Raw genomic sequence first — 27,732 nt, 5'->3', positions numbered from 1 at the left:
TTTGCTGTAGCCTGAGGTCACCCGAGATTTAAAGTACAATATTTTCCTAATGCTTGTGGAAAGTGGGCGTTGCAGACTGTGCGAATCTGTTGTTCATCCCTGACTGCCCTTCGGACGGTGGTATGAGTTAAAATAAGGTTGTCAGAAAATGGTTTGCGAAGCATTGCTGTAGTCCTTTGTTTCGCTGTGCATTTGCATTATCTAACAAGGTCATGTTCTTGTTGCTTCTTGCTGTATTACGCATGGCCACTACATTGAATGATGAAATGTTGAGGTCACTTAGGTGATTTTATACAAATGCAATGATACACAGTTTTGACAGTAATAGAAGATTGGAGAAAAGGTAGAAATTATGTTTCTACTCACTCCAAGTCTAGTATTCTACCATTTGAAGTGGCTTTGAAGTGTTTGCATTTGACTGCAAGTCAAAAGAAGCATTAGATGATTTCTCATCACACAAAATTCAAATATTTTTACTTTTGATCAGTAGTTTCTAGTTTTTGTGTTTTTTTTTGACCTCTCGTTGGCCACATTTACCCCTGTCAGCTATGAGGAAAAAATGAATAAGTTGGAGTTGTTTCCTTCTAACAGAGGAAATTGAGGGATGACTTAGAATAGAAGAGCAATTTATTCTCACATGTATTTTTAAAAAAAGACAGTAGTGAAAAGCTTTATAAGTCCCCATGCCACGGCCCCTAAATTAATGACAGAAGTCACAAGTAGTGAGAAAAAAGAAGTAAAAATTCATCACAGTTCAAATAACAGCTTTTGGGTTTGGGATATGCTGGAAAACTGGGCCGAGACCACCTAGCCGTGCCGGAACAAGACCTTGACGCTGGGCCGGTGAAAGACCCGGAAACCACCTCCAAGCCAGCGTGACACCTCCACACCAAGATGAGACCTCCGCAGCTGGACTAGACCTTCACACTGGGTTGTTGAGTACCCAGAAACTGCCGAAGAAGACCTCGACATGGATAAGACCCCCCCCCGCCCACAAAACTCTTTGACAAGCCTGTCCCACGAGGATGCCACTCTGCCAGGTGCCAGGCCAATACCAGAGTTTCTGGTTACTGGAAGCCACTTCATCGTTAGGCCCAAGAAGATGCCTTCCACCAAACTCTTTAAAAGAAGTTAAGGTATCATAATAAATGGAAACATTAAAAAATAGCATAGAAAGGGGAAAAAAAACATGAAGTGGACGAGTAGAAGAGCTCTGGGCTCCTGGGCTAAGGAGCCTATACCTTGCGCTACTACTCCACTGCCACCTTGGATGAAACAGACTTAATTGAGGTGTGTGAAATTAATGGGTTTGAAACCAACAAGAATGCAAAGCAGAATGGGATAACACTTGTAGATATGATTTGCTAAGTACTCCATTGAGCCTATTAGAACCATCAGAGAGTTGGTTAATATACCTAACATTAATGTAAGTGTGAAGCAAAAATTCTTTCTAACCTCTAAATATTGACATTTTGGAGTCAGCTCCTTGTATTCTTGCATTCAGGCAGGCACGCATGGAGACTTTGTAAAACAGGACTGTCAAACGCTGTACAATATAGCTCGATTGCAGTAACCGTTGCTGAGAGTTTTAAAAAGATAGCGCAAGCTTTTGTCTTTCAGTTTCAAACATTGTTGCTATTCAAACCAAATTAGTGTTAATTCATTAAAATTGGTCATTAGGCTTCAAATCAATGTTGTATGTAGTGGAAGTTCAGTTTGCACATAAAATTCAGTTAGGGAGTTGGTTTAGGCAATTTGTTGCATTACGGGTAATAGCTATGCATCAATATGCTGATTTAGTTACAGTAATGTAACTGAATATTGTGTGGGTGGCATCTTAGCTAACTTAAAACGTCTATCGTCATTACGTTTTAAAATGTATGTTAGGATCAGTGGCACAAAATAACCTTAGTAAAATATGTAACACAAGGGGTCTGTCACGTGATGGGCGTTGTTTACACAGCATGAAGGGCATAATATGAATTCATTGAAGTATTTCTTTAGATTAATTGTTATACCAAAAGTGTTTTGTGGTCTGGCGTGTCTCTTGAAAAGTTGCTTATTTGCTGTATTTTTGTTTGTAATGTAATATAATGTAACAGTACAGCAGGCCAGCGGTAGGTTTAAATTTGGTATCTCACACTTAAATCTGTATTCTGCCAACATTTTATATGGGTGACACTATTTAGACCTGTTGGAATACTCATTTATAATGGTGAGTAATCTAAAGATTGACTTGATTCCAAGTGAAGGAACTGAGACTATTTTCTTTGGGAGCTTTCTCCAGAATGAGGTGACCTTGGGAAGCAAGATTGCTGATGTGTAAGAATTAGGTTGGGGGAGTGAAATTTATTAATTGAACCTTTATTGTCATTTCATTGTGAAGTATCTAACGAAATGGAGAACAAAAAAAAAGTTTGCTAGAAAAGCTCAGCAGGTCTGGCAGCATGTGTGAAAGAGAAAACAGAGTCAACATTTCGGGTTCGGTGATCCGTACCAGGCACTTCTGAGGAAGGGTGTGACCCGAAATGTTAACTCTGTTGTACCCTTCACAGATGTTGCCAGACCTGCTGAGCTTTTTTAGCAACTCTGTTTTTATTCTTGATTTACAGCATCGGCAGTTCTTTCGGTTTTTATTTAATGAAATGGAGAGTTCATTGAAAACCATGCTCCCAGAATAGGACAGTGTGTACCTTTTGTTTTCCAAGTTGTGTTCAGAAAAGAATTTAAATCAAGGCTACCAATATTTATACAACATTAATCATCTGATGGGTGAACCTTATTCTTGTTCCAAGCTGTTTCTCACTCTGTTGGAATTTTTTTTAAAATTATCAATAGTATAGTTAGTGCTTCTCTGAAATATTTTAGTTGTGTTTCTTTTCTGTTACAAATTCACCACCTTATTGGTACCTTTCCCTAATCACTGTTGTGTTAATGTCATCGTCAAACATTATTGAACTTTGAGAGTAAACTCGCAAATAGTATTAAACAGACAGCAAGATCTCATTTAAGTATAAAACAATTGAGCTAAAGGCTGATAAGTCCCCTGGATATGATGGGTTGCATCCATGGATATTAATGGAAATAGCTACAGAAATTGTGGGTGCACTGATGGTAATATCCCAAGAATCCTTAGTTTCTGAAAATGATCCCGAGGATTGAAAAACTGCAAATGCAACACCCTTACTCAAAGGGAAGAAGATAAAGATTGTAGGCCAGTTAGCTTAACATCTGTCGTTGGGAAAATGTTAGAATCTATAATAAAAGAGGTAATAGCGAACATCTTGAAATACATAATGTAATCTCGCAGAATCCACATCGTTTCATGAAAGGAAATTATGCCTGACAAATTTATTAGATTTTTTAAGGAATTAACAAGCAGGATAAATAAAGGACAATAGATTGATGTAATATATTTAGATTTATAAAAGGTGTTCAATAAGGTACCTCAGTCAAGGCTCCCCAGTGAGCTAGGGACCCATGGTTATAGCAGTAGTATATTAGTAGAGTTAGAGGGATGAGGGAGATACTTACAGGATTGCAACCTGTAACTGGTAGAGTGCCGTTGGGATCAGTGTTGGAACCATAGTTATTCACAGCAGATATTTATGACATGACTGAGAGAAATAAATGTACTTTTGCCAGATTTGAGGATCTTAAAAAAAGAAATGGGGAAACAAGTAGTCAAGATGACACTGTTAATGGAGCGGTATAAATAGGTTGAATGAATAAGCAAAAATTTGTCATGTGGAATTTACCGTACAAAAATGTGATATTATGCACTTTCATAGGATGAGTAGAATCGCTGAATATTATTTAGGTAACAAGGTGTAGAGCTGGATGAACACAACAGGCCAAGCAGCATCAGAGGAGCAGGAAGGCTGACGTTTCGGGCCCAGACCCTTCTTGCAGAAAGGTGCAGCATGGACAGATTTGCGATCATCATCCATGAATCTGAAAAAATTTGCATACAAGTTCAACAGATAATATGGAAGGCAATTAGAATATTGGCCTTCATTTAAAAGGAAATGGAGTTTAAAACTAGGAAATCTTGACTGAAGCTGTACAATGCATTAATTAGACTTTGCCCAGAATGAGAAGTTTTGGACCACTTATCTAAGGCAAAGTATATTGACATTGGATGCAGTCCAGAGAAGCTTCACATGGTTGATCCAGGGCATGGAAGGATTTACTTAAGAGGAAAAGTTGAATAGATTGGGCCTGAGCTTATTGGAGTTTAGGGGAATGAGGCGAACAGTTCTTTAGAGTCTTGACAGTATAGTTATGAGAGATTGTGACATTTTATGAGTGAATCGAGGAACAGAGGGCATAATAGCAGAATAAGGGGTCGCCTGTTTAAGGCAAGTACGAGGAGGAATTTCTTCTCTGAGAGGGTCATGAATCTGTGGAATTCTTTACTTTGGAGGGCTGTACAGTCTAGTACTGAGATTATGGATTAAGAATTATGGGGGAAAAACTGAAAATTTGAATGAAAAATATCAGATCAACCACATTCTCATTGAATGGTAGACTAGACTCAATGGGCCAAATAACCTCCAGCTCCTATGTCTTTAAGGTCTTATAATTTTCTAATTTTTCAGTACATCTGTTGGACTTTACTCTCGGACACCTCCAAGAGTGTATTAATCTTGTCACATTATTTCATTTTGTCACTTCAAGAAACAGTGCACTACTGAACCTGAAATACAGTTTGGACAAGAAATCTTTCTTTCATTGTGGAAAGGCTACTTTTCTTATTTTCTTTCTGAGACTACTTGGCAACTAAAGTTGGCTGTTTCACTGTTCTTAAATTTCTTCAAGTTGCTTTCCACAGACCATTCCAAGGACAACTGGGAGATTAATTTTTCTGCTTTTGTTTTTCTTAAATGCTTCCCTGCTATGTTACTGTTGGGGAACAGAGAAATGAAGAAGATAAAACTCATAAACATGTTGGATATTTTGCTGTTCTATTGAGTTGCCTAATGCTGTTCCTTATTTTGCACAGTTTAAAGCCGGGATTAAAATCCAATTATCTGTATGTGTGCAACAACTACATTGTAAACTGGTGTAATTATTTTGGAAAGCTAACTATAAATATGAGTTTTTAAAATGTGCTGCACTTTCATAATATTTTTAGTAAAAACTAAAGTACAAAGTAACTTTGGTCTAAATTAAAGTTAACCTTCATATGCATGGAAACCAAAGGCAGACTTACTTAAACAAAATGAAATCCTAGAACAGGAGTTATGTGGTTCAGAAAGGCTTTCTCGTTTTGTAAGAATAGTTCTATGTGGCCAGTGATAAATAACTATGTGCTGTTTTGTTGCTGCATTAAAGAAGTTGTTAGTACTGAAAACAAAGAAGCAAAGGTACAAATATGCCAACTCTTCACATTCAGACTTAAAAAAATAAGATCGCATGAAAGATAAGTACAGTCTGGTAGCACAGTAGTCTGTGGTATTAATGAAACGTAACTGGTGATTTATGCAAGTTCTACTAGCGCTTATAGAAAGATTGCATCTTCGATAATGGAGAATAGTAGTCTATTTTAATTCATTTAATGAGTATTTTCAAGGTTATAGAAATATTCCACAACACATTAAGTGTAAATGGTATAATGTGTCAGTGTGCACAAACTCATAATTGGTCGACTAAAAGGTTACTTTTGGGAGCAGGGTATGTCAGTTTACTGGTGGCCTCGACTCAAGCTCATTTTTAGGCTATATGTTCTTATTTAAGATTATCCCGAATAACAATCTTGTGTGTGTTAAGGTGAATTCCAGTTGAAGTGACCAACTTCAATGTTGGCACCTTTCTGTGTTAGGATACTGTAGTTTGAATAATGTTCCCACAATGTTTAGTGGAGCAGTCTGAACAAAGAATGGCCAACTGTGTCAGGATTGTTAAACAGCTTAAAACAGCTTAAAAAGTGCTAGGCGTTTATAAAATAGGAGCAGAAGTGACCATTCATCAGACCCCATGACTCATCTATTTTGAATTGCACACTTCCATCTAGTGCCCTCCTCTTGTTTCTTTTCCCTACCTCTGCCTTAAAAATATTCAATGACCCCGCTTCCACTGCCTTAGAATCATAGAGTACAGAACAGGCCCTTCAGCCCATTCAATCTGTGCCATCCAAACTGCTCCAAGTATATATTACTACTACTTTTGAGCATTAATCCTTAGCTGGAGGTCATAGACATGCTTGTTGAGCCGGTGGGTTTGGCTGCAAATGTTTTGTCACCCTGCTAGGTAACATCGTCAGTGTGCCTCTGGTGAAGCGTCGGTGTTCTGTACTGCTTGTTATTTGTACGTTTCAGTTTGTTGGGGTGGTTGGTATTACTTCCAGTTTTGTTTCTCAGTAGTTTGTACTCCATGTGTTTGTTGATGGAGTTCTGGTTGGAATACCAGGCATCCAGGAATTCTCTGGTGTGTCTCTGCTCGGCTTGTGCAATTATTGCTGTGTTGTCTCAGTCAAATTCATGTCCCTCGTTGTCCGTGTGTAGTGAGACAAGTGACAACTAGTTGTGTTTATTGGTGGCTGGTTGGTGTTTGTGTGTCTGTACAGTCAGTTTTCTTCTGGTTTGGCCTATGTAATGTTTCTCACAGTCCTTGCTGGTATTTTGTGTATTACCCCAGCTTTACTGGTTTGGGTATGGGATCCTTTACATTCATCAGTAGCTGTCGCAGGCTGGTTTTCAGTTTGTCGGCTACTCTGATACCTAGGTGTCTGAGTAGTCTTCTGGCCATCTCTGAAATGTCCCTGAAGTATGGTAGGGTAATTAGTGAATCTGGTCTTATGTTTTCCTGTTGTGGTCTCTCTCGGAGGTAGTGGCAGATTGTGCTTTTTGGATGTCCATTTCTTTTGAAGACTCCATATAGGTGTTCCTGTTCTACTTTACATAGTTCTGTGTTGCTGCAGTGTGTTGTGGCTCATTGAAATAGTGTCCTGATGCAGTTCTGTCTGTGGGCCTTGGGGCGATTGCTAGTATTATTGAGTATCTGGTCCCCATGTGTGGTCTGTCTATATACGCTAATCTGGAGTTCCCCATTGTTTTTGTGTTCTACCATTATATCCAGGAAGGGTAGTCCAATTGTTTTTTCTTCCTTCATGAATTTTATCCTGGTAAAGATGTCTGCGTGTCAGTGGGTTCCTTCTAGTTTTGTGCGCTTGTAATCACAAAGGTGTCATCCACATATCAGACCCAAAGTTTGGGTTGTATAGTGGGGAGTCCTGTCCGTTCTAACCCTTGCATTACTGCTTCTGCAATCAGTCCTGATATTGGGGATCCCATTGGTGTTCCGTTGATTTCTTTGTATATGCTGTTGAAGGTGAAGTGGGCTGTGAGGCACAGGTAAATGAATGTAGCGAAGGATGAACCAATCAAGCAAACTGCTTTTTCTTGGATTGTGCTGAGCTTTTTAGTTATTGTTTTGGCTGTAGTCATTTGGGCAAGTGGAAGTGTTTCAGCATGCACCTGATTAATGGGTGAATATGGTAATTATTAGGATTGGAGTTTCAAAATTATAGCTATTAAAACAGTTGCCACATTTGGTGGGAGCTCTGGATTCCAGGCTGGTGCAGTAGTAAACTGAATGATGGCTTTTCTGTGTGTGCCATTTCCTCTATCCCTGAGTATCCATAGCAAACAGTAAATTTCAGTTGGAAATGTGATTTTATTTTTAGCAATGGACTCTGGATTCTCCAATAGTGTTGTGACATTGGTGTAATCCTTGGACACCGCCTAAAGGCATCCTTAAAGTGATTTACATCTAAGTTAAAGTTCTCCTGTCTGGTTTTCATTGCTTCAGGAATGCAGCATGGTTCCCATTTTGTGGCAGCAAGTGTATTTGCTCCTCCATGTATGAGAAGTCCGGTTGTAAGATTAAAAATTTTGTATACCACAGGACATGTGCCTAAAACAGTGCATGCTTGTCAAACGAGGTGGTTTACTACTAAACAGTATTAGGAACTATTAGTTTAATAAACATATTGTAATTTTTAACCATTAAACCTCTTGTAATTAAATTTTTACAGAAGTTGGTAATTCAAATTATTTTTCAACCTATTTGATCATAAAGGTTTCTAACCAATCAGGCATCATCCCAACAAGGTGCATAATATTCAACCTGTTATTTCCAGAGTTTAGAAACTGAGAACTACTGAACTATTTCAAGCATATTTTCTGCTGAGAACCCTTGCATTGGACGGTGTGGAAGGCGAACAAGATATGCCAACTGCATCTTAACAGCCTGGGTCAACATTCCACTGAAAGATTGATACAGGTGCACTGTACACTATTGATTACTCAAGGTTGGATAGTATTAGAGTCTTGCTGATGGTTTTCAAGACCAATAAAAACTTCCATTGATATAGCACTTTTTATGAAAGAAAATATCCAAGAGCCCTTCATCAGAGCAAGAATTAGTGGAATGGTGCTCCAAGTACTATACACTTCCAAACAGTCTGATTTTAAACCTATTTGTAATGGTTACAGTGGATTTCTTTTTGCATTGGTTTATAGCTGCAAGTTACAATAGTTTGAAATTTTTTTAGGACGTTTATAGTGAAAGAGCAGTGAATGGATTTTCACTGAAGTGACGTGATGAAGTCAGAAGCATCTGTAAACATTCCTCCTGATTCCTCCTGGTGTCATTGATCAGTGATTTTAGAACCTGTTTTTATACAGAGTGTAAATCTTTTATGTTCAGAATTTTTTCATGAAATTAATCCAAATAAAATGTTGGTGAAACAAGGAAAAACATTTTATTTTACTTTGAATTCTTTCACAAGGTAAGTTGCTATATAAAATAGTAAATCTTTTGATGACATTATCCACTTGTCCTTAATTGTAGCATATACTCCTAGTTCCAAATTGTAAAATTCATAATGCTATTTTCTGAAACCGTTGATTGAACTTTGAGGTCCCTAGGAGACAAGCTGGCAATCTTCCACTAATAACAATTACAGAAAAATGAGAGTTGAGTAAATTCCCAAGTGTGTATTTGAGAAGATAGCTGATGGTTGCATGCACTCCCTTTGATTACCAAACCATCACTGAAGGTTATGTATGATAAACGGAGCATATACTCGTTATGTTAGAGGCTGTAATACTATCCACTCTTAAGGAATCAATAGTGGACCTGTATTTACAAACATTAATCTTTCAGGGGAGTGGTGACTTTGGCTGCTAAGTTGCAGCTGACAATCATATTTCTATCTTGATGGCCTGAAGAAAAGAGGCTTTCTGCAGAAAATACAACAGAAAATCTGAATAGTTCAGCGAACATGTGGACTTTGGAGCTTACATTCTGAGTGTTGAGCAGTCTGCTGATATTATGCCTAGTAGATTAGACACATGGCACAACTCACTGTTTAGAGAGTAATTTGTATATCAAGCTTCCTTAAAGGTTTATTAACGACATTATGGCTGTAACTTTGTGATACATGTTTGTTACCTTTGTTTCCACAGGTTTCCTAAGATCTAGCTGTCATCAAACCACCTAATTTGAAAGGCATGCACTAGACATAATGATCTCAGAATGGACATTAATAACAGTCTAATAGACTAATTAATAGGCCCAGTGTACAAACATCATGTGAACTGTGAATTCAAACGAAGAAACCCTATTCTTGACCAATTCGTGTTGAATGATTAAATTGTGTGAATGATTAAAGGTTACATTATGTAGAATTTGCCAAACTTCATTAAACTTAATGAATACTCCCCACCACTTCTTTCAGTGCCATCTTGACTTATGAAGTATTTGATATGTCTGTTTAAGGTCAATCTTTCAAGCTCTTCTAAAACAACTGGTTGTATAAATGAAGATAATGTGTAATTTTCATATAGGTTGGCACATAGTAAGCTTAAGATATGCTTAGTTACTTATATACAGTGTAAGTGTTAAAACTTGCACACTCTGCCTGCTAGTGTGGCACATGCTCAATTTCATTTTTCAGTAAAAAATAGATGAAATGCCAGGGTTTCAAATAATGTAAAATTGACAACAAATGATTTTTAATACTGGCTCGAGCTGACAGGCTAGTACAGGAAATTTCACAGTTTAAGTGAAAATAACTTGGTTTCTAGGTTCCTGTTCTGTAGGCTTTCTTGATGTGATGAATTATCTTTGCTTTTTCTTTTGGGAATGTCATTTGAAGAGTTGTATGCATTTGTTTAAAGCTGTTTCATTGATCACAATATTGTTAATATATAAATACAGAAAGTATGTGCTTGAAATATCATTTACATCACCTACATAAAGTGATTGTCAAATTGAAAGAACGAGCAATAACTCATTGAGCTAGTGAATCAGTTAGATTTTAAAGTGCAAGATGAGTTGTGCTGAGACAGTTTGTTTGCTTGTTACCTTGATTTCACTTTCTTAAAGCCCAAAATGCATCTATTTGTGATTGTTGCTTTCTGTGGCCCTTGAAATTTTCTTACATTTTCAAGAACTTATCCAAATATCTTTTAAACGTTGTAACTACCTACATGCACCACTTTCTCTGGCAGTTCATTCGACATACAAACCACGGTCTGGGGAAAAAGCAGTCACCCTTCATGTCCTTATTAAATCTTTTTCTCCTCACATTAAAAATATGGTCTCTAGTTTTGAACTCTCCCACCCTAGGGAAAAAGCCATTCTCATTCACCTTACGTTTTCCCCATATGATTTCATAAAATTCTACAAGCTCACCCCTCAACCTCCTATGCTCTCATGAAAAAAGTCCCAGCCTATCAGCTTATTTTTATATCTTACACCCTCCATTTCTGGCAACATTCACTTGGTCTTTTCTGAACCCTCTCCAGTTTAATAATAATACTTCGTATAACAGGGTGACCAGAATGGTGCACAGTACTCCAGAAAAGGTCTTGCCAACATCCTGTACAACATCAACATGATACTCTAACTCCTGTACTCAAAAGGTCTGAGCAATGAAGGCAAGCTGGTTCAATGCCTCTTAACCACCCTGTCTACTGAAGCAAATTCAAAAAATTATGCATCTGAATCTCAAGATCTCAATGTTATTCAACATTAACCAGGGCCCAACCATTAATTGTATAAGTACTGTCATTGTTTGTCTTCCAAAATGCAATTACCTTGCATTTATCCAAATTAAACTCCATCTGCCACTCCTCAGCCCATTGACCCAGTTTATCAAGATCTCCTTTTGCTCTTAGATAACCTTCTTCACTGCCCACTATACCATCAATTTTTGTGTCATTGGCAAACTTACTAACTGTGCCTCCTATATTCACATCCAAATCGTTTGTATAAATGAAAGACAAAAGAGGACCCAATATTGATCCCTGTGGAGTACAGCTGGTCACAGAATTCTGGACTGAGAAACCACCCTCTATCACAACCCTCTTTCTCTTACCATAAAGCTAAATTTGAATCCAATTGGCAAGTTCACTCTGAATCTCATGTGATCTAACATTACTAGTGCACCATCCTGAAACTTGTCAAAGGCTTTACTAAATTCCAAGTAAACAACGTCGACTGCTCTTCCCTCATCAGCCTTTTTAGTTACTTCATTAACACACTCAATCAAGTTTATGAGACACTATTTTGCTTCCACAAAACGACGCTGACTATTCCTAATCAATCCTTGCCTCTCAAAATGCACATAAATTCTATCTTTCTGAATTACCTCTAACAACTTAACCGCCATTGAAGCCAGGCTCACCGGTCAATAGTTTCCAGGCGTCTCTTCACAGTCTTTTTTTAAACAATTGCACAACACTAGCCACCCTTCAAGTTTTCTGATACTTTGTGGGTTTATAGATGATGCACATATTTCTACAAGGGGCTCTGCAATTTCCTCAACTTCCCACAACATCGATATATTTGATCAGGTACAAGAGATTTATCTGCCTTTGTTTTCTAAGATCTATAGCACTTCCTGCTCTGTAATGTAAGCTATTTCAAAACATCAATATTTATTTCATTTCTCTAGCCTTAATTTCTTTCTCCACAGTAAAACTTGACATGGAATATTCATTTAATACTTCTCCCATCTCCTAAGGTTCACAGAGTCGACCTCGTTGATCTTTAAGGGGTCCCACTCGATCTTTAGTTGCTCTCTTGCCCATGTGTTTGTAGAATCTTTACATTTAACCTGCTCTGTCAAAGCTATCTCCTATTGTCTCTGCCTTCCTGATTTCCTCCTTAAGAATGACCTTACTCAGTTTATACTCTTGAAAAGATGCAGTTGATCCCAGTTGTCTATCTTTAATATATGATTATTTTTTATTCTTGACAAGAACCTCAATATCTTTATTCATGCAATCCTCCTTAATCTTACTAGTCTTGCCTTTTGCTCTAACAGGAGCATAATGCGTCTGAGCTCTCCTTATCATACTTTTGAAGGACTCCCACTTGTCAGCCATCCCTTTAGCTGCAAACATTCTCCAGTCAACTTTTGAAAGATTTTGTTTCATACCCCTAAAGTCTGCCTTACTCCAATTAAAATCTTTAACTTTTATGGAAGACTTAGCCTTTTCCATAACTCTTCTAAAACTAATAATATTATGATCACTAGTCCCAAAGTGTTCCCCGACTGTCACTTCAATCACTTTTCCTGCCTTATTTTCCAAGACCAAGTCAGCAGTCACAAGATACCAGGTTATAGTCCAACAGGCTTATCTCAAATCACAAGCTTTCGAAATGCTGCTGTTTCATCAGGTGATTTCAAATAAACCTGTTGAACTATAACCTGGTATCTTGTGAACTCTGACTTGATCCACCCCACCCCAACACTGGCGCCTCCACATCCTAATTACGGTTGTAATGTTTTCCTTAATCAAAAATGCCACTCCCCCTCCTTGCTTGCCTCCCTTTCTATCCTTCCTAAAACATCTAAAAGCTGGTACATTGAGCTGCCAAGCCTGTCCATCTCCCAGCCAAGTTTCTGTAATAGCTACAATGTCGAAGTCCTGTGTTCCTATACATGCTTTTAGTTCATCAGCCTGTTAAAGCAATTTAATTCTTCAGTTATTTCATTCTCCAACTTGCTGTTGTCTGTCTTTTCTAATTAACTTGCTCTTTTCTGTTTCAGAACCACCCTCATCTCTCTTTCTATTTTCACTTACTCATGAAGCCCCCATACCCCCTCTCTAGTACATTACAGGCTCCCGAAATAGAACTAGCAAATCTCCAGACTATGATATTGGTTCCCTTCCAGTTCAGATGAAGCCCATTCTTTCTGAACAGGTCTTTACTGTCCCAGAAGAGATCCCAATGATCCAAGAAACTGAATCCCTGCACATTACTTCTCAGCCGCTGATTTATCGCCCCCTATTCTTTGATTACTTCTCTCATTAAAACTTGGCACTGCAAGTAAACCAGTGGTTACTACTTTTGAGGTTCTATTTTTTAACCTTCAACCTAACCTATTATATTCACTCTGCAAAGCCTTGACTCATTCCCTCACTATTGTTCCTACCAATGTGTACAACAATTTCTGGCTTCTCACACTCCCCTTCTCTGATAATATGCTTCAAACATTTCGAGACATCCTCAACCTTGGTACCAGGAAATCAAGATGCCATCCTAAACTCACGCTCACTGCCGCAGAATCTCCTGTCTGTGCCCCTGACAGGACGGTCCTCTATAACAATTATTCTTTTAAATCTTGACAAATCCCATTTAACATAAGATTCATTCTTAATGCCCAAGGTCTGACCACCGCTTCTGTTTTCCTCTAAGCTGTCTCTTTCAACAGAACTTAAAATGGAATATCTGTTTGAGAAAGGAATGATCACAGGAGACTTCTGAACTATCTTCGTACTTTTCCTGACAGTCAACCCTATCTGACTGATCCTGCTGTGTAATCACTTCTTTAAATCTAGTAATCGTTACACTCTGTGTCTCTTGTATGCACTCAGTGACATTAAGCCTAAAAAGAACCTCTCAATAGTACCTTGTATGTAAAAATAAACTACCTTTTCTTATCCACCAATTTAATATTAAACATGCAGAAAATAGACAAAAGATGTAAATATATATATTAAAAAGAAATCAAACACTTGCCGCTGAACACATGACTCCTCCTCAAAGAATTCAGCTTTAAATCTACAGATAAAAATCTGCCCAGAGCTGTCCAAGCATAGGCCTCTCCACAAGCTCCATGTACAAATAATCTGTCTTCCTTCACATCTTTTATGGAATTTTTTGTCAAAAGATCAAAATAAAAGGCTCTACAGATTGAAACTCAACAAACACGAGCTCCTTTGCAAATAACTCAGTTGAAAAACAATCTCCTGTTTGAGATTGTAAAAAACTTTTTTTTTCTTTTAGTTGTATATTTTTAGAAGTAGAAAAAAAACAAACTGTACAGATCATCACTTTGACAAACACATGGAATCACCTCCCAAGCAAAAACTCTTCGACTTTGCGGTTTTTCTAATTATTCAGACTACAGGAGTTCCAAAATGATTCAAAGTAAAAATCGTATTCCAGAATGTAACAGTCATAAGAATTATTCAACAAAGGCTACAACTCCGGACCAGCTGTAACATCCACACTGCTCTCAGTCATCAGTTTTTTCAAGATATTTTCAAATCAACCTGTTCAAAGATATTATAACACACCCATAGACCAGATGGGGCTTGATCTTGGGCCTCCTAGTACAGAGGTATAGACATTATCACTCAGTCATATGCGTACCTTTTCTATCTTGGTTAATGTTCTACACAGGCATTTATTTCACATGGTCTAGCAATCACTAAAGCCAACATTTGATGTCCTAACTTCTAGCTCTTAACCTGTTACAGCAAGATGACCTCAATCTTTTAAATGCACTAGATTTCAAAGCTTTACTTGTATTTACCCCATTGTCTACTGTTAAACATTAATTTCTAAAATTAGAGACTATATGCTAAAACAAATTAATAAATCTAGGTGTTCATAATGCAGCAAAGACAGCTAATGTGAAATATGAAAAGCAATGGGTTGTCTGAAATGAGATTGAATTGAGATACCTTATTGCAGCAACACGAGGTCTTTTATCCTGAATGTATTTAATACTGATGTTACAAATACTCCACTTCTGAAGTGCAGTGAAAGGAGCTTGCGTTCGTTGAGTTTCAATATGCAGAGCCTTTTTTTATGATCCTTTGACAAAAAATGAAGGAGGACAGATTATTCATACATGGAGCTTGTGGAGAGACCTACACTTGGACAGCTCTGGTTGATTCGAAAATATCTAGTGCTTAAGAAAATTCTTCCATTGTTACAAAATAAAGGAATTTGAAGTCTTGATAGGTCACAGACTTAACTACCTCTGTGCAAGTTATGTCAACCAGGAAGATCCCAGGTTTCATCTCTAGTTTGTAGTTGACTAGATCTTTGAGGAAAAAAGAAAGAGCTTTGTGGAATCATACAAATTTAAAATTCAGCTGGAGATTATTCACCTCATCATACTTAGATTATCGTGAAATGTTATGCTTTAATTTCACATGTCCACTTTTTACTTCTAACCCATAAGCTACTTAGGCTAAAGTATGATTTTGTTTTAAAGTTAGGAATCACTTTCACCACCATGTCAGTTTGTCTTTTGGATCTCAACAACACTTCGTGAAGATATTCCTCCTCCCAGTTCCTTTGCCAGTGACTATGTACAATGACATCTGGTTATTGATCCATTTACCAGAGGCGGGGGAATAGTTTTGTATTAGTGTAGCTATCTGCCCATAATATTGCTGGCTGGTCCTTATTGCAATACAAGTTTAGCACGTACAAATGTCAGCAAAGGATAGAATGCATCATGTTTCCACCAAAGGGGTTACAGTCTCCTGGCTCTCATGGTCAAGATTTTAACATGTGTGTGGGCACAATACCAGAAATTAATACGTTTTCGTTGAAATATATCCCACTGAAAGAGTTTGATGTCTTCAGCCTGGGAGAAAATACATAACTTGTAATGTAAAATGTGTACTTGATAAGCAAAAAAAAAACTGGAATTTATATAGTCCTACAAATGACAGATTAAGGAGGAAAGATACTTTTTGCGATAGGACAGCTCACAGTAGCAAGTAATTAGGCACTGCAGTAATTGCATTTTGAGAAGAACTGACAGCCTTCAAGTCAAAGGAAACTTTGTTTTGGAGATAACTTGCATTTGTATTCAGGAATTTAAAGCATTGACTTTTGCTGTATGTTACTTTAACTTAGTTTCATTCTGCTTTGCAGTGTCACTGAAACTAATTTTTTGCGAAATTAAGAAAATGCTTTTACATTGCTACTTATGCATAAGTTATTCATTAATATGAAGTGATAAAAATGTGTAAGTTATGAACTGTTTGGAAAATCAAGTTTTAAAAACTCATTTCAAAGGATATGACAGATATGCACTCTTCCTTTAAATACACAATTGTTCAGTGTGTCATCCAAATTATTTGCTTAAATAACAACCAAAATACTACAGATAGTAGAACGTTGAAGATTAAACCAAAAATGATTGCTATGTTTCTCAATTAACAACTGTGGGTAGAAAAGATGGGGCAGGCTTTCAATTTGCTGCACAAGTGTCGTACTAGCATTGCAGAGTTAATTGCAGAAACTGCCTTATCCTTTTCTTGGATTTTTGTGGTTCCTGCTATGGGCAGTTGACTTGCACTGCCAGATTTGTGTGGGGAAAACAAAATCTCACGATCTTATATGTGGACCCTTCATTGAAAGTGGAAATTTCTTGAGACTTCACTAGGTCCTATAAGGTATCATAGGTTGTCCTGTGCTCATTGAAGTAACAGTGAGGTGGCTGTGTGTTTTATAAGACGAGGCGTGACAAAGTGAAAGACTAAAAGTTGTTCTGATAGAGTTCACATCTGAAGTGTTAATTCATCATTCTAGAGTATTTTCCTTAATGTCTTTGCTTACAATGACAAGTTGGCATTATTTCCTATTTCTGTAATGCCAGTTACTAATAATCCTTTAAAAGTTGGATTTATTTTTTTTTAATCCAGCTCTGAGTGTCCTCGTTATTCATGGAATGTTTCATTTATGTCACAATTTGTCCTTTAATCTGAAGGTTCAAGAGGAGAGGAGAGTTCTGAAGATGAGCCACCTCTGGATATGACAACTGTGCAAGATATTCTGAGCAGTCATCGCTACAAATCATATAAAGTCAGCATTGTCCACAAGCTAAGATTCACTACTGATGTCCAATTAGGTAATTATTATTATGTTGTGAAATGCAACCATTTTACTTCTTCTCAAAGAACAGAAGAAATGTTTAAAGCACTATTACCTAAATCAGATCTCTTTAAATTGCTGTTTTCCAAAATATTCTGTAATGACTATATTGTACACACCAATTATAATATTTGTCATGGAAAACCAACCAAAGCCCAAAGAAATCTAACTTTACAAATTAAGCAGCAAGTATTGTGCTTTTGAGGAAAAGGTGTCATAATATTTTAAGATATAACAACTAAACTGATGTCCTAATAGAAGCTGAATTCAAAAGTGTGGCTTCCCGCTGCAACATATTTTTAAAATCAAGTTCTACTTTCACTTTGCAATTCCTTGGCATACATTTAATAAAATTAACAGTTTGAATGTTGGGATTTAATTGCTTCAGCAAAGCCAACTAAAATAATGTATTTCAACGGAGCAAAACTGAACTTACTGTCACTTGCCAAAAATTATAGATCAGCAGTGACATGCATTACAAATATCCTAAAGCTCTCATTTTAAAAGATAATTGTTGCCATGCAGCAAGGTAATATTTTTTTTATTTGAATACACCACAAGAACTGCAGTAGCCACCTTCCTTCTCTTGCCGACATTGACAGTTTCTAGCAACTTTCTGCATCTCATAACCATCGCTTTGTTCTCTGAAATTTAATCTTGCAGGAGTGAAATTTTGTAGATTTTAGCTTGATTTGTTCAATTATTAAAACACTTGATTTGAAGCAATGCTGTGACAATACCCATAATTCTGAAATGCAAATTTTGAAGATATATTTGGCAAATTATCAAAAACAGGCAAACATATGTTAAATAAATTATGAATGCTGTATTTGCACAGTATTATCAATTATGTCCATTGACGGTGACATATTAATGTTTCAGAAAATAGTGCTTCAAAATGAATACTCTTTCCTTTCTTGTTTGAATAAACTTCTGTTTTAAGTATTACAGGTGAGTAATCATGAATTTTATGTGTATTTTAACAAGCTTGAGAGGGTAGTCCATTATGTTTCAGCAAAACTTAATGACATTGTCCTGCAAAATTTTTTGTTGGAGCATGAAATGTATTACAAGTAGCTGTTAGATCAACAATTTCCAAAGCAACTACATTAAAAGGGAAATTAACCACTCGAAAATGAAAAATACTAAAGATATAGGGATAACCAGCAGTCAAGAATCGGAGCACACATTCTCAGTGATTTGTAAAAGAGTTAAAGGCAACATGCGGAGAAACATTTTTATTTGTGCATGATTACTGTCTGAGATGTGCACCCTGAAAGAGTTGTGAAAACTGATTCAGTCATGATGGTAAAAATAGATTTGGATAGGCACTTGAAGGGGAGAAAAATGTTGTATAAATACAGGGAAGGGAATATGGAACTACCTAAACTGAGTTTGCAAAGAGCCAGCATGGACTTGATAGGCTGAATCCGTTCCTCCAGTGCCATAGCCATTCTATGATTTTACAAAGTAGCTTATTCCAATGTTGATGTAACTGAGCATTATTGAAGTTATTGATCTATTTTGTTACTGCCAAGTGTTATTGCAAAGTTTTTTGAATGTGATATCCCCTTGACTTTTTAACCACAATGCAAACCTTTGTACTCTAGCCACCATTCAAAAGCAGAAGCCATTTTGCCAAGCTCATATTATTTGCCAATTGCTGCCAGGTTGCTTTGAGGAGAATTTCTTGCCTCTGCATCTGGAAGCTGTCAGAACAGAGAGCTTGGAAAAGGTCATCCCTTATCACTAAAGATAAATGACATAAGGGGAGTGGAGCTGTTAGGTGAAACAAATGGTTCAGCTTGTTTAGTACTGATGGGACTGACCTGTGAAAACAGCTTTCAGGGGTTAATGCACCTTTCAGTCTGCTTATAAATGTGACTTTTCAGTCATATCTTAATTCCTTGTCTGCTTTATGTAAGGTACAGTGTGTCAAACATGTCTGAGTTACTTGTCCAATGGTTTTGATATTCACAATGAAATTAATGCACAGGAAAAGCTGAGTCTTTTCACATAATTTCTGGGTTTACAAATACTGTACTTCAGAAAAGTACTTTTGTCACCAGAGCGCTGAACTCAATAATTCATCTTTTCAAATTTCAGTGAATTTTTCCATTAGTTATCAAATCTTATCTAAATTTTAAAATTGCTGACAATTTATATTTGTTCCTAACAATCGCATGAATTGCTCATTATGTCTTATTTAAATCTATCTTCTCTCACTTTAAAAATACTGAGAACAATATCACTGTTCCTTTATTGCTGCTGGGTCAAAATCCTGTAACTTACTTTGTTGTAGTATCGTGGATGTTCCTACACCTCAAGGACTGCAGCGGTTTAAGAAAGTAGCTCAGCAACTCCTTCTCCAGGTCGCTTAAAGATGGGCAGTGAAATATGGCCTAGCCAGCAAGGCCCACATTCATTGAATGAACGAAAAGAACTCTTTTTGCTACATATTTACAACAATGTTATTTTCTTCCTGGCAGCTTTATGTACCATTCCATGCCATTCCGAATGAAAGCTAATGGTCTGGTGCCTTTTTTTATATAGTTGTTTTTTTCCTAGCGTGAACCCTATAGATTAGGGTGAGCAAGAATAATGTGATGTTGTTTCTTCCTCCTTAACTTCTCTCCCATGAACAGAGGGTATTGCTCCTGTTCGACAGTTCTTCAGGTCAAAATATAAAAATGTGTGTCTTTCCATTGTGTAATTGCTACAGTACTGTATATTAATGTACTATACTTTTGGATGCTTATTGCTTGCCCTTTCTTCCCTATTTGGCAAGATCATTCTCAGAATTGATTACTTTCAGTCACTTTGAAAAACAAATTGGAACCTTATTTTAAACATCTCAACTTGACATCTTTGTCTGTAATCGTCTATTCCTGAAGTTCATTGCTGGTACCACAAGAAAAAAGTTGAATGAAGAATAATTCAGGTCATTAAACCTGTTCAATCAATGCATAACTTATTTTCTGCAATGGAAATCCTTTCCTACTCCTCAGACTGTTTTGGAAGAGGGGGAGGTTCTGTGCCATGTTGAAATTCATGCATTTCTGTTGGTATTTCTAAAGTCCTCGGGGTTTGTACTTGGGTCACATGAACTATGTAACATAGCGATAATTGAAAGATTTCTTTTTCTCCAGGTTATTTTAACAAAACTGAGAAAATCTAATCAAGTTCATGTCTGTTGATTACAAAGTGTGCTGAAGGCAGCCTATACTGTGTCACAATGTGGCAAATTCTGGGATGAAACCCCACTCCAGGACTTCTAGGTTCTCCTTTAATTTATTAGGGCATCCTGCGTTATCAGAGATGTAGACATTCAGATAAGCTGAGGCCCTCATTTGTTAACATGCCACAATTGAGAAGTATTCTAGGAACTTATTTGGTTTTGCCAAAACACCCGACAACTTTGTCAGTTACGTCTTTGCTATTTGCTGGATGTTGTGTGCAGGTTAGCTACCGTTTACCACGTTTGCCTTGGTAAAACCATGTTTCAATGATTCTTGAGCCACTTCCACATTGGATGTTCAGAGATACAATGTGACCACAAATACTTTCAAATACAAAAACATATGTATGAAAGGTGCCCACTGTTAATTTTAAAGTAACATTCCATTTTGTTTTTCCCAGTGATTTAAAGTAATTAGTTCTGAAAAAAGTCTTGCCAAAACAGGGACGAAAGGGCAAGCAATAAAGATCTGATTTGATTTGAATTGATTTTATTTATTATTGCCACATGTACCTAAGTGCAGTGAAAAGTTTTGTTTTTCATGCAGTACAGGCAGATCATAATCATACAAATTGTATTAGGGTAATAGAACAGAGAAAGGAATACAAAGAAAGTTCACAAAAGCAAGATCAACATTAAACTTGAAATTTGAGTAGCCCATTCAAAAGTCTTTTACAGTAGCCGATTCAAAAGTCTAATAACAGTAGGCAAGAAGCTTTTCTTAAACATGTTGGTATGTGTGTTTAAGTTTTTGTATCTTCTACCCGACGGAAGAGGTTAGAAGAGATTATAACCAGGGTGGCTGGGGGTCTTTGTTGGCTGCGTAGTGTAAATGGAGTCAGTGGATGGAAGGTTGGCTTTTGTGATCGTCTGGGCTGTATTCACAATTTCCTGTAGTTTCTTAAGGTCCTGGGCAGAGCAGTTACCATACCAAGCTGTAATGCATCCAGATAGAATACTTTCTATGGTGCATCTGTAAAAATCAACGAGGGTTGTTACCTTTGCCTCCTGAGGAAGTTGAGGCGTTTTTGTCACCTTGACTCATCACATCAATGTGGGTGGCCCAGGTCAGATTGTTGGTGATCGTCACTCTGAGGAACTTTATGCTTTCAACCATCACCCCAGTTCCATTGATGTAGATAGGGATGTGCCCTCCTCCTTGCTGCTTGAAGTCGATGATCAGCTCTTTAGTTTTGCTTACATTGAGGGAGAGTTGTTATCTTTTGCAGCACGTCACCCAGCACTGTATCATGAGTGTACAGGCAGTGTACTTGGGTGTTGCTGAGGATCGTCACGGAGGAGGTGTTGTTGCCTATCTTCACTGACTACAGTTGTGGTCGAGGATCCATCTGATGGTGTAGCACATTAATATGTGCCCATGTAGCAGGAAATGTTAACTCTGTTTCTCTTCACAGAGGCTGCATAACTTGCTGAGTATCTCCAGTATTTTATCACCTACCCTGAACAAGACATCATTCTTCATCAAAAGTTCAGTCATCTGCCCATAGTTTTGTAACACAACTAAACATGACTGTAAGTAAACCATCACGGTCATAGGAGTAGTTTCTGGGTTTCCTTTACGTATTGGATAATCTTTCAATTCACAACAGATGTTTATTTTTAATTGGATTGTAGCTTTCTATTAATATCTTGGTATGAATTCCCTTAATAACAAAAGATGCGTTTTTGACAAATGTAAAAATGATCTTAAAGCATTAATTGTAAAAGAATGACTTTTTTTGGGGGTAATGCTTCAATTCCTTTGAACAATGTCTGCCATTTTTAGTTTGTAGCTTGAGTTCTAAAGTCTGAGGATTCTAATAATTTTCCTCCACCCATCCTTTCCTAAGAATATTTTTGCCATTAAAACCACAATACCTTAAACCTTCAGTCCTTTAGAAAGCCCTGACTTCCTAGGGAATAAGGAATGGGGAAGGCACAAAGAAACCTTGGACGATATATTATAGGAAACCAGCAAAGACACCGTATTCATGCTTTTCTGAGAATAAGTAACAGTTTTAATTGGGCAAACTTCTGGAAGAGTCAGTTATGTTTAGTGCAACGGTTTTTTCATTCAGCAAAATTAAGTATTACTCATGATTACTGAAACCATTAAAATTATCTTGATGATTTAAAAATGTACAGACATGCTAACACTAACAAGAACTTGGAATGTAGCTTTTTGTACTTTGTTCAAAGTGTCCAAGTGTCTTTTTGTGCTAGCTAAAGAAGTAAAATGATTATCTCCCAGTAGAGCTGAATTTTTAAGCATTGTGCAAATATATTAAGGGCACACTGAGGTTTTGAAGACTAGAAGAAGGGTTTTTATCACAGGCATTTTTTTTTGCTAAAAATGTAATTGCCAAAGGAATTAAAAAGCAAGCATCTTTAATTCAAACAAATAATTCAGCTGTGTTTAGCATGAAGGGCAATTTAAGAAGTATTAACAGAATCAACTTTGCTATGCTTTTTTCTTTGTTACTTTATTTCACCTCTCCCCACTCACCCCCCGCCCAAACCCCGAAAACCCGGCCAAACTTTTCTCATCTCTCAAATCCTTCCAAAAAAAAACAAAGCTGAAATAGCTGAAAAACTAGTACAGTGTTGGAGTAGCCTTTACTGAAAAGATTGATGCAATGGGGAATGACCTTGGCTTGGAGCAGGAGCTGGTGATGTATGTACGAGCATCTCACTGCTAAATGGACCCAGATTTGTAGCACTAATATACATGGAAGCCCAGAACCAAACTCAGGATGGCAATAAATCAACAGCCACTTTAGATGTCATTTCTGGTTTATATTCTGGTATTGTTCTATCAGTTTAATTCATGTCACTATCATCTGTTCATCTGGAACAGTTTTATATAATTTTCCAGTGGAGTTACCTGACAAATCCTATCAAATTAACAAGGCACATTAACAGTATTGACTGCTTTTGTGGTTTCTGAGGTTTCTGGACCATAGATTGAATTGTGAATATAATCCCTTTCTAGTTTGCAACTTGGGGGAATTTTAGTACATGTAAATAGTGTGTTACTTCTCTGACAGTAGATAAAGATTGCCTTCTTAAACTGTTAATGGTCAGAATACAGCTTAGTTTTCTACATCTTGTTACTTAATGTTTTCTTTCTGCCTTGATGACAATCTCAGTCATCACAAAAAGAAAATGAATTGGTTGTCTTTATTCCAAATAGCAATTGATTAAAGGCAAACTTTCAATGTTAGGTGTCACCTCATTGAAAGCCTGTAAATGTTACATTTGTATAAATAAAACAAGCAATTCTGAGGAGGTTGAGGGGAAGCAATGCATAATCTAGTGTTTTTTTTATATTTAGTATGTAGCTCTGTGAAGTAAGCGTGGAAATTAATGACTTTGAGGGTAAAAAAGCATACTTATAGATAAAAGTAAAAGTAAGATTCTGTGGATGTTGGAAGTCTGAAATATAATCACTGTCTCCTGCACTTTGTCTTTTTATATTTGCATGCAAGTTTGTTACCAAATTAAAATCTCCACTTCTCAATACTTGGCATGATGTTATTTCTGAAATGCAAGAACTGTTATGTGTGCAGAGTTGCCATTGACGAATAAAACAAGATGCTGTGTTTAATGGTGGTCAGGCAAGCATCAGTTAAATCAATGCAGAAACTATTTGCCATCTGTCTCTAACAGCTTCTGAGTTTATTTGTATTCTGCAAGAAGGATAATATCTCCTACTTATGGAGTAAGATTTTCCCCTCGCGTGTTAAATCGGTGTCAGATCCTCGTAATTCTGTTTTATAAATATCTAAGTGGATTGTTCATATTACATTTAAAATACATATTTTTGTTATGTGAGCACAAAAATCACTTTAACACACTTGTTCACTGAAGTGGGTTCATAGTCATGTTGAAATAACAGAGTAATATTCACCATTTAAAATCTGCAGAGGTAGCCAGACTCCTGCCATCTTTAAAATTTCTGAACATAAATGAAATATTTATTCTTTTGTTTTTTTTCCCACTCATATATATCTAATTTTGTAGTGAATCACTTTGTAATGCAAGTTTTGATTTGTGACTTGCATAGAATATATTATTTTAAGTATCAACCCGATTCAGTTAGCCAGTACTTCTGTCTGAGTCAGATGGTAATGTGCAGAGGCAGATATAGTCTTGCAAATTAAGTGTTAAATCTAAACCCTGTCTGCCTGCCTAGGTGGCACCCTGTGCTACTATTAAATGAGGAGCACAAAATTATCTTCATGTCCTGACAAATATCCCTCCTTTTTCAAAAAGCACCAAAAAAATTAGTAATTGATTCATTTGCGTTTTGAGACAACTTGCCATCCATTATTCAGCTGCCATGTTTATCCATCAAAAAACAACTTCCCCTAGGATCAGATGAGGTGTTTATATAAATATTGAGTTCATTCGCTCTTCAAATGTTAGTCGAGCCTGTTCAATAGTTTTACTGACTGTTGTTATATGAAAATTAAACCAGAAAATGCTATACATCTGATCATAAGAACAGAAATACTATCTCATTAAAATTCTGAAATAATGAAAATTGATTGCGCATTAAAATTGACTGAAGTATTATAAAGCATTTTACTGTTGCCTCTCTTGTTAATGATTTATGTAGTTGCTGTTTTTGTGAACTTATTGTCTCTGTTGCTATTCATATGCTAAGAAAAATAGTTGTGCACTAATTGAGAAAGTCAAGAACCAAATGCGAGTTAGTTTGAACTTTTAAACATCAGCTTTGAATTGAAAATGATAGCTATTCCATTTGAAGGAAATTTATGTTTAAATTTGGGATAAGTAAATTCAATTTTCAAATTGCTGCTGAGATGAGGAATAGTTAGTAGTGCATTTCTTCACAAGAAGGATGATTTGGTCTGAAAAAAAAATTGTAGTCTGAGCAGAATGAATCCAACGCAGCATTAACAAGTGTGTTTCTACTTTGAAATTGATCTGATAAATAATACCCTTAAAATATGGTGGACCTTTTGCCTCCACTGAAATGTTTTTGACTTTTATTTATATGATACGTAAGTAACAAGCTATAAGATTTTGAGTATAACCCACGCAAGATTTTAGTATACATTCATAAAAACAGTTTAACATGAACATTCAGTCCCCTCAGATGAGTGATGGAAAATCCTCTTACTTCAGTTAGGACATAGTTATGTTGTGATATTTACTCTACTTCCACACCGTGGAGCAATTTGTTTGCTGTCACTTTGTCCTCATTCTAGTCAATCATTGTGCACTATCAAAACCTTTCGGTAGGTAGCTTCCTGCTGAGCTTGATTTGACATTTTGTGAGTAACCAGAAAAAAAAGGGTGTGTGTGTGTGTGTTTTATACATGTATAAAATATTCATGTATTTCAGTACCATTTGCCTCAGGATCTGGAGACACCTTTCAAAGTTGGCATTTTCTTGCTACTTCTAAAATGTTACTAGGTATTTATATAATGTGTTAAGAGAAAAAGGCTTTTATGTTCCTTGAATAATATAATTACTGTAATAGCATGAAACCACAATTGAACAAGAATTTGATGAAGTATTTAATTTTAAATTGCACAGAATGGAGGGATGCTATGAATTCTGTTTGTTTGCATACCTCTCATATTAGTTTGAGATCTTACTCCTGTCAGCTGAATAAAACAATTAATTTAAATCGTGCCAAATTGAGAAAACAGTACCACTGTGGTGTTTTGAAGCTTACAGAATCCAATTCAGATATTCTTATCATTTTTATTTATTTGGTGGTCCTGAAATCTGCTCTGTATTCAGCACTCACTTCATAAAGTGCAAAAAAAAGCTGAGTTTTGGAAGGCTTAAGAGAGCACTTTGTGTTTACTCCATTAAGATTTATAAAGTGTGTCAAATAGTTGATATAAAATCACTTACACAGCCCACTGGTTTATATCCCCACTGATGCACAGGTATCTCGGGAGAAAAGGTGGAGATAGACCCTGTTACTAATCAGAAAGCCAGCACCAAGTTCTGGATTAAACAGAAACCTATTTCGATTGATTCTGATCTACTCTGCGCTTGTGACCTTGTGGAAGAGAAGAGTCCGAGTATGTAGTATTACATTTATTTGCTGTATCTTTGTGCTGTTGTGTGAGTGACTGCATGCACTCAAATAGAAAAATTAGAGCACTGTATTGTCCACAGGTTTAATATTAGATAAGACAGTGGTGCCTGTGATACATTTTTTATCCTTTAGAATGGTGGCTGCATATCCATAATATTCACTGACACCAGTCTCTACATTTTCAGCCGTCTAAGACTTGAACAATATTTTGTCACACAATGCATTTGTACCATGTTAATCCATCAGAATTTACTGGTGATAAACCCAGTCAAATTTGTTACATTGAGAATTTAATATGATTTGCCACTAACAATCAGTTATTGGGGTTTTATGTCAGTCACACTAATTATTATAGAGCAAAATCAGTGTTCTTTTTCTACTTTATCAGAGCCAGAACCATTTTAATCTATATGTAGATACTTTAACATCGTGAGTATTGCTTTTGGAGATTTTTATTAAACACGCCTGAAGAAGGATAAAATGTAAGATTTTGAATTTCTTGTTCGTATTCTTGTTGGTTTTTATTTTGATTTTTTTTGATTGGATGCAACATTTGAATTCACTTCAAGAAGTTCTTAAGTATTTTGTGATATTGATTTTTAAACTGGACACATTAGGATTTTTATTTTTTACAATGCAAAATACAGCATTGAACTCCAGAATAGCAAAGCAATAAAGCTCCTTTCTTGTGGGAACTAAGATTTAAAATGGTAAAACGCTAATTGTTTTGCTTATGGATTTGTGACCCTTTCAATTTCTGTAAGAATTTGCGCTTCCTGCCGGAGAGTTTATATCCTCGACCATATATGCTTTATAGGATAGTCACTTTCAAAAGAAAAGGCATAATATAAAATGAGAAGTATTTCTAAATGGTATAAATATTTGGGGGTTGGAATTTGTTTACTGAGAAATTACTTTAAAACCAAATAAATTTATTTCATTCATGCCTCAAAACTATCTTGAGCACTTGGAAACAGTGAATTGTTTGAAGTGCTGCAACTGTTATAAGCCATACAAATTTAGTTATGAATTTTACATATAGCAATATCTCAACAATAATTTTAATGAATAGTTAATCTCTGTTTGGTATGTTTGTTGGTGTTAGGATGGAGGTGATAATTAGCCAAGGCACCAGAATAAATAGTATCAGAGATAATGGGAACTGCAGATGCTGGAGAATTCCAAGATAATAAAATGTGAGGC

General features: G+C 36.5%; 1 protein-coding gene across 7 annotated transcripts in view; it reads left to right on the top strand.

Moving 5' to 3' along the window:
- The window catches only part of mapkap1 (MAPK associated protein 1), a 271,311-nt gene that overhangs the window by 200,799 nt on the left and 42,780 nt on the right, over positions 1–27,732 (top strand). For all 7 annotated transcript variants that reach the window (XM_059638269.1, XM_048558771.2, XM_048558775.2 and 4 more), the window contains 2 exons: positions 17,042–17,182; positions 26,375–26,512. In XM_059638269.1, coding sequence (XP_059494252.1) covers positions 17,042–17,182; positions 26,375–26,512 — 279 coding nt within the window. The remainder of the gene's footprint in view (positions 1–17,041; positions 17,183–26,374; positions 26,513–27,732) is intronic.

This window comes from Stegostoma tigrinum, chromosome 29, assembly GCF_030684315.1.
Source record: "Stegostoma tigrinum isolate sSteTig4 chromosome 29, sSteTig4.hap1, whole genome shotgun sequence".
Taxonomy (NCBI): domain Eukaryota; kingdom Metazoa; phylum Chordata; class Chondrichthyes; order Orectolobiformes; family Stegostomatidae; genus Stegostoma; species Stegostoma tigrinum.
The sequence above is the reverse complement of the archived record's forward strand: the minus strand, read 5'-3'. Positions and strand labels throughout refer to the sequence as shown.